This window comes from Bufo bufo, chromosome 2 (genome assembly GCF_905171765.1).
Source record: "Bufo bufo chromosome 2, aBufBuf1.1, whole genome shotgun sequence".
Classification (NCBI taxonomy): domain Eukaryota; kingdom Metazoa; phylum Chordata; class Amphibia; order Anura; family Bufonidae; genus Bufo; species Bufo bufo.
In genome coordinates, this window is record NC_053390.1 from 3,971,673 (window position 1) to 3,982,858 (window position 11,186).

General features: G+C 50.3%; 1 protein-coding gene across 1 annotated transcript; it reads left to right on the plus strand.

Moving 5' to 3' along the window:
• Positions 1–7,956: 7,956 nt before the first annotated feature.
• On the plus strand, positions 7,957–8,478 carry LOC120992461 (gamma-crystallin N-B-like). The gene has a single exon (XM_040421461.1). It carries the CDS (start codon positions 7,957–7,959, stop codon positions 8,476–8,478), a length of 522 nt encoding a protein of 173 aa, XP_040277395.1.
• The last annotated feature ends 2,708 nt before the right edge of the window (positions 8,479–11,186 follow it).

Here is an 11,186-nt window from a genome sequence, read left to right on the forward strand (position 1 = left end):
GACGCTGTTATGTGGGGGATCTGTGGATGGTGCTGTTATGTGGAATCTGTGGAGGACACTGTTATGTGGGGGATCTGTGGATGACGCTGTTATGTGGGGGATCTGTGGAGGACGCTGTGTTGTGGGGGATCTGTGGAGGACACTGTTATGTGGGGGATCTGTGGATGACGCTGTTATGTGGGGGATCTGTGGATGACGCTGTTATGTGGGGGATCTGTGGATGACGCTGTTATGTGGGGGATCTGTGGATGGTGCTGTTATGTGGGGGATCTGTGGAGGACGCTGTTATGTGGGGGATCTGTGGAGGACGCTGTTATGTGGGGGATCTGTGGATGACGCTGTTATGTGGGGGATCTGTGGATGACGCTGTTATGTGGGATCTGTGGAGGACACTGTTATGTGGGGGATCTGTGGATGACGCTGTTATGTGGGGGATCTGTGGATGACGCTGTTATGTGGGGGATCTGTGGATGACGCTGTTATGTGGGATCTGTGGAGGACACTGTTATGTGGGGGATCTGTGGATGACGCTGTTATGTGGGGGATCTGTGGATGACGCTGTTATGTGGGGGATCTGTGGATGACGCTGTTATGGGGGATCTGTGGAGGACGCTGTTATGGGGGATCTGTGGAGGACGCTGTTATGTGGGGGATCTGTGGAGGACGCTGTTATGTGGGGGATCTGTGGATGACGCTGTTATGGGGGATCTGTGGATGACGCTGTTATGTGGGGGATCTGTGGATGACGCTGTTATGGGGGATCTGTGGAGGATGCTGTTATGTGGGGGATCTGTGGAGGATGCTGTTATGTGGGGGATCTGTGGAGGACGCTGTTATGTGGGGGATCTGTGGAGGACGCTGTTATGTGGGGGATCTGTGGAGGACGCTGTTATGTGGGGGATCTGTGGATGACGCTGTTATGGGGGATCTGTGGAGGACGCTGTTATGTGGGGGATCTGTGGATGACGCTGTTATGGGGGATCTGTGGAGGACGCTGTTATGTGGGGGATCTGTGGATGACGCTGTTATGTGCGGGATCTGTGGATGACGCTGTTATGTGGGGGATCTGTGGATGACGCTGTTATGTGGGGGATCTGTGGATGACGCTGTTATGTGGGGGATCTGTGGAGGACGCTGTTATGTGGGGGATCTGTGGAGGACGCTGTTATGTGGGGGATCTGTGGATGACGCTGTTATGTGGGGGATCTGTGGATGACGCTGTTATGTGGGGGATCTGTGGATGACGCTGTTATGGGGGGGATCTGTGGATGACGCTGTTATGTGGGGGATCTGTGGATTACGCTGTTATGGGGGATCTGTGGAGGACGCTGTTATGTGGGGGATCTGTGGATGACGCTGTTATGTGGGGGATCTGTGGAGGACGCTGTTATGTGGGGGATCTGTGGAGGACGCTGTTATGTGGGGGATCTGTGGATGACGCTGTTATGTGGGGGATCTGTGGAGGACGCTGTTATGTGGGGGATCTGTGGAGGACGCTGTTATGTGGGGGATCTGTGGATGACGCTGTTATGTGGGGGATCTGTGGATGACGCTGTTATGGGGGGGATCTGTGGATGACGCTGTTATGTGGGGGATCTGTGGATTACGCTGTTATGGGGGATCTGTGGAGGACGCTGTTATGTGGGGGATCTGTGGATGACGCTGTTATGTGGGGGATCTGTGGAGGACGCTGTTATGTGGGGGATCTGTGGAGGACGCTGTTATGTGGGGGATCTGTGGATGACGCTGTTATGTGGGGGATCTGTGGAGGACGCTGTTATGTGGGGGATCTGTGGAGGACGCTGTTATGTGGGGGATCTGTGGAGGACGCTGTTATGTGGGGGATCTGTGGATGACGCTGTTATGTGGGGGATCTGTGGAGGACGCTGTTATGTGGGGGATCTGTGGAGGACGCTGTTATGTGGGGGATCTGTGGATGACGCTGTTATGTGGGGGATCTGTGGATGACGCTGTTATGTGGGGGATCTGTGGATGACGCTGTTATGGGGGATCTGTGGAGGACACTGTTATGTGGGGGATCTGTGGAGGACGCTGTTATGTGGGGGATCTGTGGATGACGCTGTTATGTGGGGGATCTGTGGATGACGCTGTTATGTGGGATCTGTGGAGGACACTGTTATGTGGGGGATCTGTGGATGACGCTGTTATGTGGGGGATCTGTGGAGGACGCTGTTATGTGGGGGATCTGTGGAGGACGCTGTTATGTGGGGGATCTGTGGAGGACGCTGTTATAGGGGGGATCTGTGGATGACGCTGTTATGTGGAATCTGTGGAGGACACTGTTATGTGGGGGATCTGTGGATGACGCTGTTATGTGGGGGATCTGTGGAGGACGCTGTTATGTGGGGGATCTGTGGAGGACGCTGTTATGTGGGGGATCTGTGGAGGACGCTGTTATGTGGGGGATCTGTGGATGACGCTGTTATGTGGGGGATCTGTGGAGGACGCTGTTATGTGGGGGATCTGTGGAGGACGCTGTTATGTGGGGGATCTGTGGAGGACGCTGTTATGGGGGGGATCTGTGGATGACGCTGTTATGTGGGGGATCTGTGGATGACGCTGTTATGGGGGATCTGTGGAGGACGCTGTTATGTGGGGGATCTGTGGATGACGCTGTTATGTGGGGGATCTGTGGATGACGCTGTTATGTGGGGGATCTGTGGAGGACACTGTTATGTGGGGGATCTGTGGAGGACGCTGTTATGTGGGGGATCTGTGGAGGACGCTGTTATGTGGGGGATCTGTGGAGGACGCTGTTATGGGGGGGATCTGTGGATGACGCTGTTATGTGGGATCTGTGGAGGACACTGTTATGTGGGGGATCTGTGGATGACGCTGTTATGTGGGGGATCTGTGGATGACGCTGTTATGTGGGGGATCTGTGGAGGACGCTGTTATGTGGGGGATCTGTAGAGGACGCTGTTATGTGGGGGATCTGTGGAGGACGCTGTTATGGGGGGGATCTGTGGATGACGCTGTTATGTGGGGGATCTGTGGATGACGCTGTTATGGGGGATCTGTGGAGGACGCTGTTATGTGGGGGATCTGTGGATGACGCTGTTATGTGGGGGATCTGTGGATGACGCTGTTATGTGGGGGATCTGTGGAGGACACTGTTATGTGGGGGATCTGTGGAGGACGCTGTTATGGGGGGGATCTGTGGATGACGCTGTTATGTGGGGGATCTGTGGATTACGCTGTTATGGGGGATCTGTGGAGGACGCTGTTATGTGGGGGATCTGTGGATGACGCTGTTATGTGGGGGATCTGTGGAGGACGCTGTTATGTGGGGGGATCTGTGGATGACGCTGTTATGTGGGGGGATCTGTGGAGGACGCTGTTATGGGGGATCTGTGGAGGACGTTGTTATGTGGGGGATCTGCGGAGGACGCTGTTATGTGGGGGATCTGTGGATGACGCTGTTATGTGGGGGATCTGTGGATGACGCTGTTATGTGGGGGATCTGTGGATGGCGCTGTTATGTGGGGGATCTGTGGAGGGCACTGTTATGTGGGGGATCTGCGGAGGACACTGTTATGTGGGGGATCTGTGGATGACGCTGTTATGGGGGATCTGTGGAGGACGCTGTTATGTGGGGGATCTGTGGATGACGCTGTTATGTGGGGGATCTGTGGAGGACGCTGTTATGTGGGGGATCTGTGGATGACGCTGTTATGTGGGGGATCTGTGGATGACGCTGTTATGTGGGGGATCTGTGGATGACGCTGTTATGGGGGATCTGTGGAGGACGCTGTTATGTGGGGGATCTGTGGATGACGCTGTTATGTGGGGGATCTGTGGATGACGCTGTTATGTGGGGGATCTGTGGAGGACACTGTTATGTGGGGGATCTGTGGAGGACGCTGTTATGGGGGGGATCTGTGGATGACGCTGTTATGTGGGGGATCTGTGGATTACGCTGTTATGGGGGATCTGTGGAGGACGCTGTTATGTGGGGGATCTGTGGATGACGCTGTTATGTGGGGGATCTGTGGAGGACGCTGTTATGTGGGGGGATCTGTGGATGACGCTGTTATGTGGGGGGATCTGTGGAGGACGCTGTTATGGGGGATCTGTGGAGGACGCTGTTATGTGGGGGATCTGTGGAGGACGCTGTTATGTGGGGGATCTGTGGAGGACACTGTTATGTGGGGGATCTGCGGAGGACGCTGTTATGTGGGGGATCTGTGGATGACGCTGTTATGTGGGGGATCTGTGGAGGACGCTGTTATGTGGGGGATCTGTGGATGACGCTGTTATGTGGGGGATCTGTGGATGACGCTGTTATGTGGGGGATCTGTGGATGACGCTGTTATGGGGGATCTGTGGAGGACGCTGTTATGTGGGGGATCTGTGGATGACGCTGTTATGTGGGGGATCTGTGGATGACGCTGTTATGTGGGGGATCTGTGGAGGACACTGTTATGTGGGGGATCTGTGGAGGACGCTGTTATGGGGGGGATCTGTGGATGACGCTGTTATGTGGGGGATCTGTGGATTACGCTGTTATGGGGGATCTGTGGAGGACGCTGTTATGTGGGGGATCTGTGGATGACGCTGTTATGTGGGGGATCTGTGGAGGACGCTGTTATGTGGGGGGATCTGTGGATGACGCTGTTATGTGGGGGGATCTGTGGAGGACGCTGTTATGGGGGATCTGTGGAGGACGCTGTTATGTGGGGGATCTGTGGAGGACGCTGTTATGTGGGGGATCTGTGGAGGACACTGTTATGTGGGGGATCTGCGGAGGACGCTGTTATGTGGGGGATCTGTGGATGACGCTGTTATGTGGGGGATCTGTGGATGACGCTGTTATGTGGGGGATCTGTGGATGGCGCTGTTATGTGGGGGATCTGTGGAGGGCACTGTTATGTGGGGGATCTGCGGAGGACACTGTTATGTGGGGGATCTGTGGATGACGCTGTTATGGGGGATCTGTGGAGGACGCTGTTATGTGGGGGATCTGTGGAGGACGCTGTTATGTGGGGGATCTGTGGATGACGCTGTTATGTGGGGGATCTGTGGATGGCGCTGTTATGTGGGGGATCTGTGGATGACGCTGTTATGTGGGGGATCTGTGGATGACGCTGTTATGTGGGGGATCTGTGGATGGCGCTGTTATGTGGGGGATCTGCGGAGGACACTGTTATGTGGGGGATCTGTGGATGACGCTGTTATGTGCGGGATCTGTGGATGGCGCTGTGTTAAGGGGGATCTGTGGATGACGCTGTTATGTGGGGGATCTGTGGATGGCGCTGTTATGTGGGGGATCTGTGGATGACGCTGTTATGTGGGGGATCTGTGGATGACGCTGTTATGTGGGGGATCTGTGGATGGCGCTGTTATGTGGGGGATCTGTGGATGACGCTGTTATGTGGGGGATCTGTGGATGACGCTGTTATGTGGGGGATCTGTGGATGGCGCTGTTATGTGGGGGATCTGCGGAGGACACTGTTATGTGGGGGATCTGTGGATGACGCTGTTATGTGCGGGATCTGTGGATGGCGCTGTGTTAAGGGGGATCTGTGGATGGCGCTGTTATGTGGGGGATCTGTGGAGGACGCTGTTATGTGGGGGATCTGTGGATGACGCTGTTATGTGGGGGATCTGTGGATGACGCTGTTATGTGGGGGATCTGCGGAGGACACTGTTATGTGGGGGATCTGTGGATGACGCTGTTATGGGGGATCTGTGGAGGACGCTGTTATGTGGGGGATCTGTGGATGACGCTGTTATGTGGGGGATCTGTGGAGGACGCTGTTATGTGGGGGTTCTGTGGAGGACGCTGTTATGGGGGATCTGTGGATGGCGCTGTTATGTGGGGGATCTGCGGAGGACACTGTTATGTGGGGGATCTGTGGATGACGCTGTTATGGGGGATCTGTGGAGGACGCTGTTATGTGGGGGATCTGTGGATGACGCTGTTATGTGGGGGATCTGTGGATGACGCTGTTATGGGGGAGATCTGTGGAGGACGCTGTTATGTGGGGGATCTGTGGAGGACGCTGTTATGTGGGGGATCTGTGGAGGACGCTGTTATGTGGGGGATCTGTGGATGGCGCTGTTATGGGGGGGATCTGTGGAGGACGCTGTTATGTGGGGGATCTGTGGATGACGCTGTTATGTGGGGGATCTGTGGATGACGCTGTTATGTGGGGGATCTGTGGAGGACGCTGTTATGTGGGGGATCTGTGGATGACGCTGTTATGTGGGGGATCTGTGGATGACGCTGTTATGTGGGGGATCTGTGGATGACGCTGTTATGTGGGGGATCTGTGGATGACGCTGTTATGTGGGGGATCTGTGGAGGACGCTGTTATGTGGGGGATCTGTGGATGACGCTGTTATGTGGGGGATCTGTGGAGGACGCTGTTATGTGGGGGATCTGCGGAGGACGCTGTTATGGGGGATCTGTGGAGGACGCTGTTATGTGGGGGATCTGTGGATGATGCTGTTATGTGGGGGATCTGCGGAGGACGCTGTTATGGGGGATCTGTGGAGGACGCTGTTATGGGGTGGATCTGTGGAGGACGCTGTTATAGGGGATGTGTGCTATGACACATAGGGCTATGAGGGGGGTAGCATAAGACATATAGCATCTTATGCTGGTCCCCCTCATGGCCCTATGTGTCCCCTCATGTGTCCTAGACCGCGCACATAACTGGCTTTGTGTGTAAAGTATTTTACTAGTGTGTGAAACAATCTCTCTCCTATTGATAACATGGCCGCCTCTGTACTCACTGTCACTATGAATGCACTGCAGCGAGCGGGCCGGCCGGTGCGTGACTGACGTCACTTAGTAACGCTCCTGCTTCGCTGCCGCTCGCTGCAGTGCATTCATAGTGACAGTGAGTACAGAGGCCGGACCTGTTATCAATAGGAGAGAGATTGTTTCACACACTAGTAAAATACTTTACACACAAAGCCAGTTATGTGCGCGGGGCCCCTTCATATATAATCGCGGCATTTTCGGGTCGGCCAAATCGCCATATCGCATTTGCCGATTATCGCGATTCGATTATTTTTTCGATTTATCGTGCAGCCTTAATATATATTAAGCTTCTCTTTTTATTGGTTGTTAAGAATTCATGTAAAACGGATCGAAGAAGGACTGACGTGGCTGTGACATGGGACAGTGCGTCTGTAGTCACCGCTGACTTCTCCTCATTGTCCTCTGCATGGAGCTGGAGTCTTCTTCAGTCTGACCTTCCCACACTAAACAATAGCAGATCTCGGAGAAACCAGCTACAAAAAACACAGCCGAGCCTCAATGAAGAGTCACAACGCAACATCCAAAGTGCAAGGCTCCCTGGGAAACTGTAATGTGCCAAAGAACCGTCGAGCCTCAGTTATGGGTCCTCAACACAGTGAGAGCCAGAGATCCCTCCAGCGAAGGAGAACCACGGGGGTCCCCGTTTTAGAGCTCTTCAGATCCACCATATTAAGTGGCCCCTATGTCGAGACCCAGCTCTGTTACAAGCCTTAAGGATGTGACAAGGGAAAAAAAACCTTTCCAAATGACCAAGGACAGTGTCCTAATAAAATAATGGATTTCTCCAGGCGGGAATCCTGCTCCTTCTAGATCTATGTTTTTCCTGTAAGATCCGATGCAGATGGTGAATCAAAGGACAACCAGAGGAAATCGACCATAAATCAACCATAAAAGACGTTCATCGCAGGCAAATAAACTGAAATGTCTCAGAAAGATTTCATATATACAACTAGCTATCACAATCATGTCCTCATGGTCTCCAGACTTGTGAGGAGTAGAACAAACTGCCTGAAGGAAACAGGAAAGGCAGAAGCCTCATCTCCACCCACCATATTTTGTAACTTCTTATCAGCACCCAATATAAAGCCTGACTTCCTGTGGAAAAGCAAACACTCCAAGCTGAAGCCTTCACTGATTGTCCAGCAGCCAGAACAAGAGCCAAGATGAGCCAGATCGTCCTGTACACTGGAGAGATGTTTACTGGGTCTTATGATACCTATGCAACCGACGTACAAAATTATCAGTCTGTCACCAGCCTGCCTCAAGTGAAATCCCTTAAAGTTAGCAGTGAAACCTGGATCGTGTACTCTGAGAAAGAATTCAATGGAGACATCGCTGTCTACAAGGCAGGGAACTATGGATATGATCTAAAGATCAAAACAATTGGATCTTTCCGGAAGTTTTCTGGACAATTGGAGAATCATGAGATCACTGTGTTTGACCAAACCAACTATCAAGGACCATATGAAGTATTTAAAGACCCTGAATACCAAACTGTGAGAATGCCAATCCTGTCTCACAAAGTGGGCAATGGAGTTTGGATCCTGTATGATAGCGCAGGACTCCATGGGAAAAGCATTGTCAGCATCAAAGGAGATGAGGTGTCTGATGAATTAGTCACAGCATTGGAAGGTCCGGTGAAATCCCTGAAGGCCTACGTGACCTATGAGGAAGAAAAACAATAATGAGCCATGGAATCCCTGCCTAACTCCTCTGCTTACCTGATCCCCGACCTGCAATCATCTCTAAGCCTCCAGAGAAGGACCTTCCAGACATCATCTGACCAGAGACATTTCATCAGTCCTGTCCTCACACCATCACTGAGACCTTATACGTGATGTAAGGGAACCAACCATCTAGAAACCAGAGAGACATTGAGCTCCACCTCACACCCTGAAGATGCCGAGGACCTAAGCTGAAGGCTTCTGATTCCTGGGACTTGTCCCTCTTGATTTTGCTTCTTGACCTTGATACTAGAATAAAAGTTTTTGTTTGCATCAGATATTTGTGGTTTCTTCTGAGGTATAAGATTCGGGGACAGGGGACACAGGTGGGTTCTCATCTACTTGGGGTTATTGCCATGGGTAATACTGTGTCAGGATCTCATCTGAAAGCTACAAGTAAGATGTTTCCGTGTAGTTTACCAATAAGGACCCAGCCTGGGTAAAGGTGCATTACCTACAAAATTTTAATTAAAGCCATAAAGGCTCTTAACCTAACTTCACCCAGGTTTAAAGTGAATTTAAAACGTCACTTTTATTAGTGTGATTAAAACGGCCAACACTTCAGTTAATAACCTTGCTTGCTGTGAGGGATTGCACCTTCATTTTGTATCCTGGATTCCATTTTACTTTGCTGGTTTATTTTAGGTCAGAATGAAGAATTGCTGAGCCGTGTGTATTTGAGACAAACAGTTGGCCCTCCAACATCCGTAAGTCACATGGATGCGATGTAGATAGTTTACCATACATTTATTGGAGTCACTCAAAGATCTAATAACACATCTAAAACCTACAACCTAAAAGCCTGTACATGGGTGCATGTACCAAAGGAATCCGGCTGTAGACACGTATAATGAGTCGCAGGAACACTCTGTATAGATCATAAACCACAAAGCATGTTTAGCTGCCATCTGATCATCTGCTCGCAGTGGTGTGAGGACACGTTCTAGTCCCGCTAATTCCTAGACATTTCACAATATTTCCTCAATTGCAGGAATGGTGTAATTAGTCCATATGTGTATCAATAGGTGCGGCTCATACTCCCAGTATCCTTATCACAGACACTATATCGTCTGGTCTATTATATAGTCCTATTATCACTCTTGCATCATACCGCTCTTATTCCATTGTAGTATATGTCCCTTTAATGGCTATTTGAGGTAATGTATGCCCGCTTGGGTGAGTTACTTACAGTTCTGTCGGTCAGCCAGCTGTGGGCGAGTATTCCGCGCGGATGCGATGCGTGAGTTGCACGCATTGCACCCGCACTGAATCCCGACCCATTAATTTCTTTGGGGCTGTTCATATGAGCAGTGATTTTCACGCATCACTTATGCGTTGCGTGAAAATCGCAGCATGCTCTATTTTGTGAATTTTTCACGTAAAGCAGGCCCCAAAGAAATGAATGGGGTTGCGTGAAAATCGCAATCATCCGCAAGCAAGTGCGGATGCGGTGCGATTTTGACACACGGTTGCTAGGAGACGATCGGGATGGAGACCCGATCATTATTATTTCCCCTTATAACATGGTCATAAGGGAAAATAATAGCATTCTGAATACAGAATGCATAGTACAATAGCGCTGGAGGGGTTAAAAATAAATAAATAATAATTTAACTCACCTTAGTCCACTTGATCGCGAAGCCGGCATCTCCTTCTGTCTTCATCTTAGCTGTGTGGAGGAACAGGACCTGTGGTGACGTCACTCCGGTCATCACATGATCTTTTACCATGGTGATGGATCATGTGATGACCGAACAATGTTATAAGGGAAAATAATACAATCTACAGAATACCGATCCCAAGCCCGAACTTCTGTGAAGAAGTTCGTGTTTGGTTACCAAACATGCGTGATTTTTCTCACACGAGTGCAAAACGCATTACAATGTTTTGCACTCGCGCGGAAAAATCGTGCGTGTTCCCGCAACGCACCCGCACATTTTCCCGCACCGCCCGTGTGAAAGAGGCCTAAATAGTAGCAATGTGCTAGATGTTGTCAAGTGGGTGTCCGTTGTCTCAGCAGAAAGTTTCATCCTGCAATTTTAATTCCATCGCGGTTTCAATGCGATGTGCGTGCTTTATTTTTTGTCTATGTCTGCAAAATGATCATTCATATCTATCCTATGAGATAAAAGTCCGTAATAGCGACATATTGAAAATATAATGTAATGTTTACATATAAAATCGGAAGGTAAACAGTTAACATATCAGAGTCCTTGTTCAGACACGTAGACATATTGGTCTTTATGAATTACACATACAGTAAGGTGGGATAACGCTCCCTAGTATGTTGGTGCAGGACTTGTAATGTAGTAGATGGAACACGGAATATACACACTCACATCGTGTACCTTTGACTATTCTAGGTGGTGTAATCCTATCAATTTAACAGAAAAAAAAGGTTTGCAATTTAAAATATTTAATATATGAAAAATTTATAGCTTTTAAAATAAAAATACAAATCTGAAGGTATATAAATTCTGGACTGTTGAGCGATGAAATAATCTCAGTGAAGAAATATAAAATATCGGTGGGACATTTCAGTAGAGAATGTCTAGGAATTAGCGGGACTATAGCGTATCCTCACACCACTGCGGGCAGATTATCATATGGCAGCTAAATATGCTTTGTGGTTTATGATCTATACAGAGTGTTTCTGCGATTCATTATAC

Bases quoted from the DNA above. Each gene is read 5' to 3' on its own strand.
- LOC120992461 (XM_040421461.1), top strand. From the start codon at position 7,957: ATGAGCCAGATCGTCCTGTACACTGGAGAGATGTTTACTGGGTCTTAT.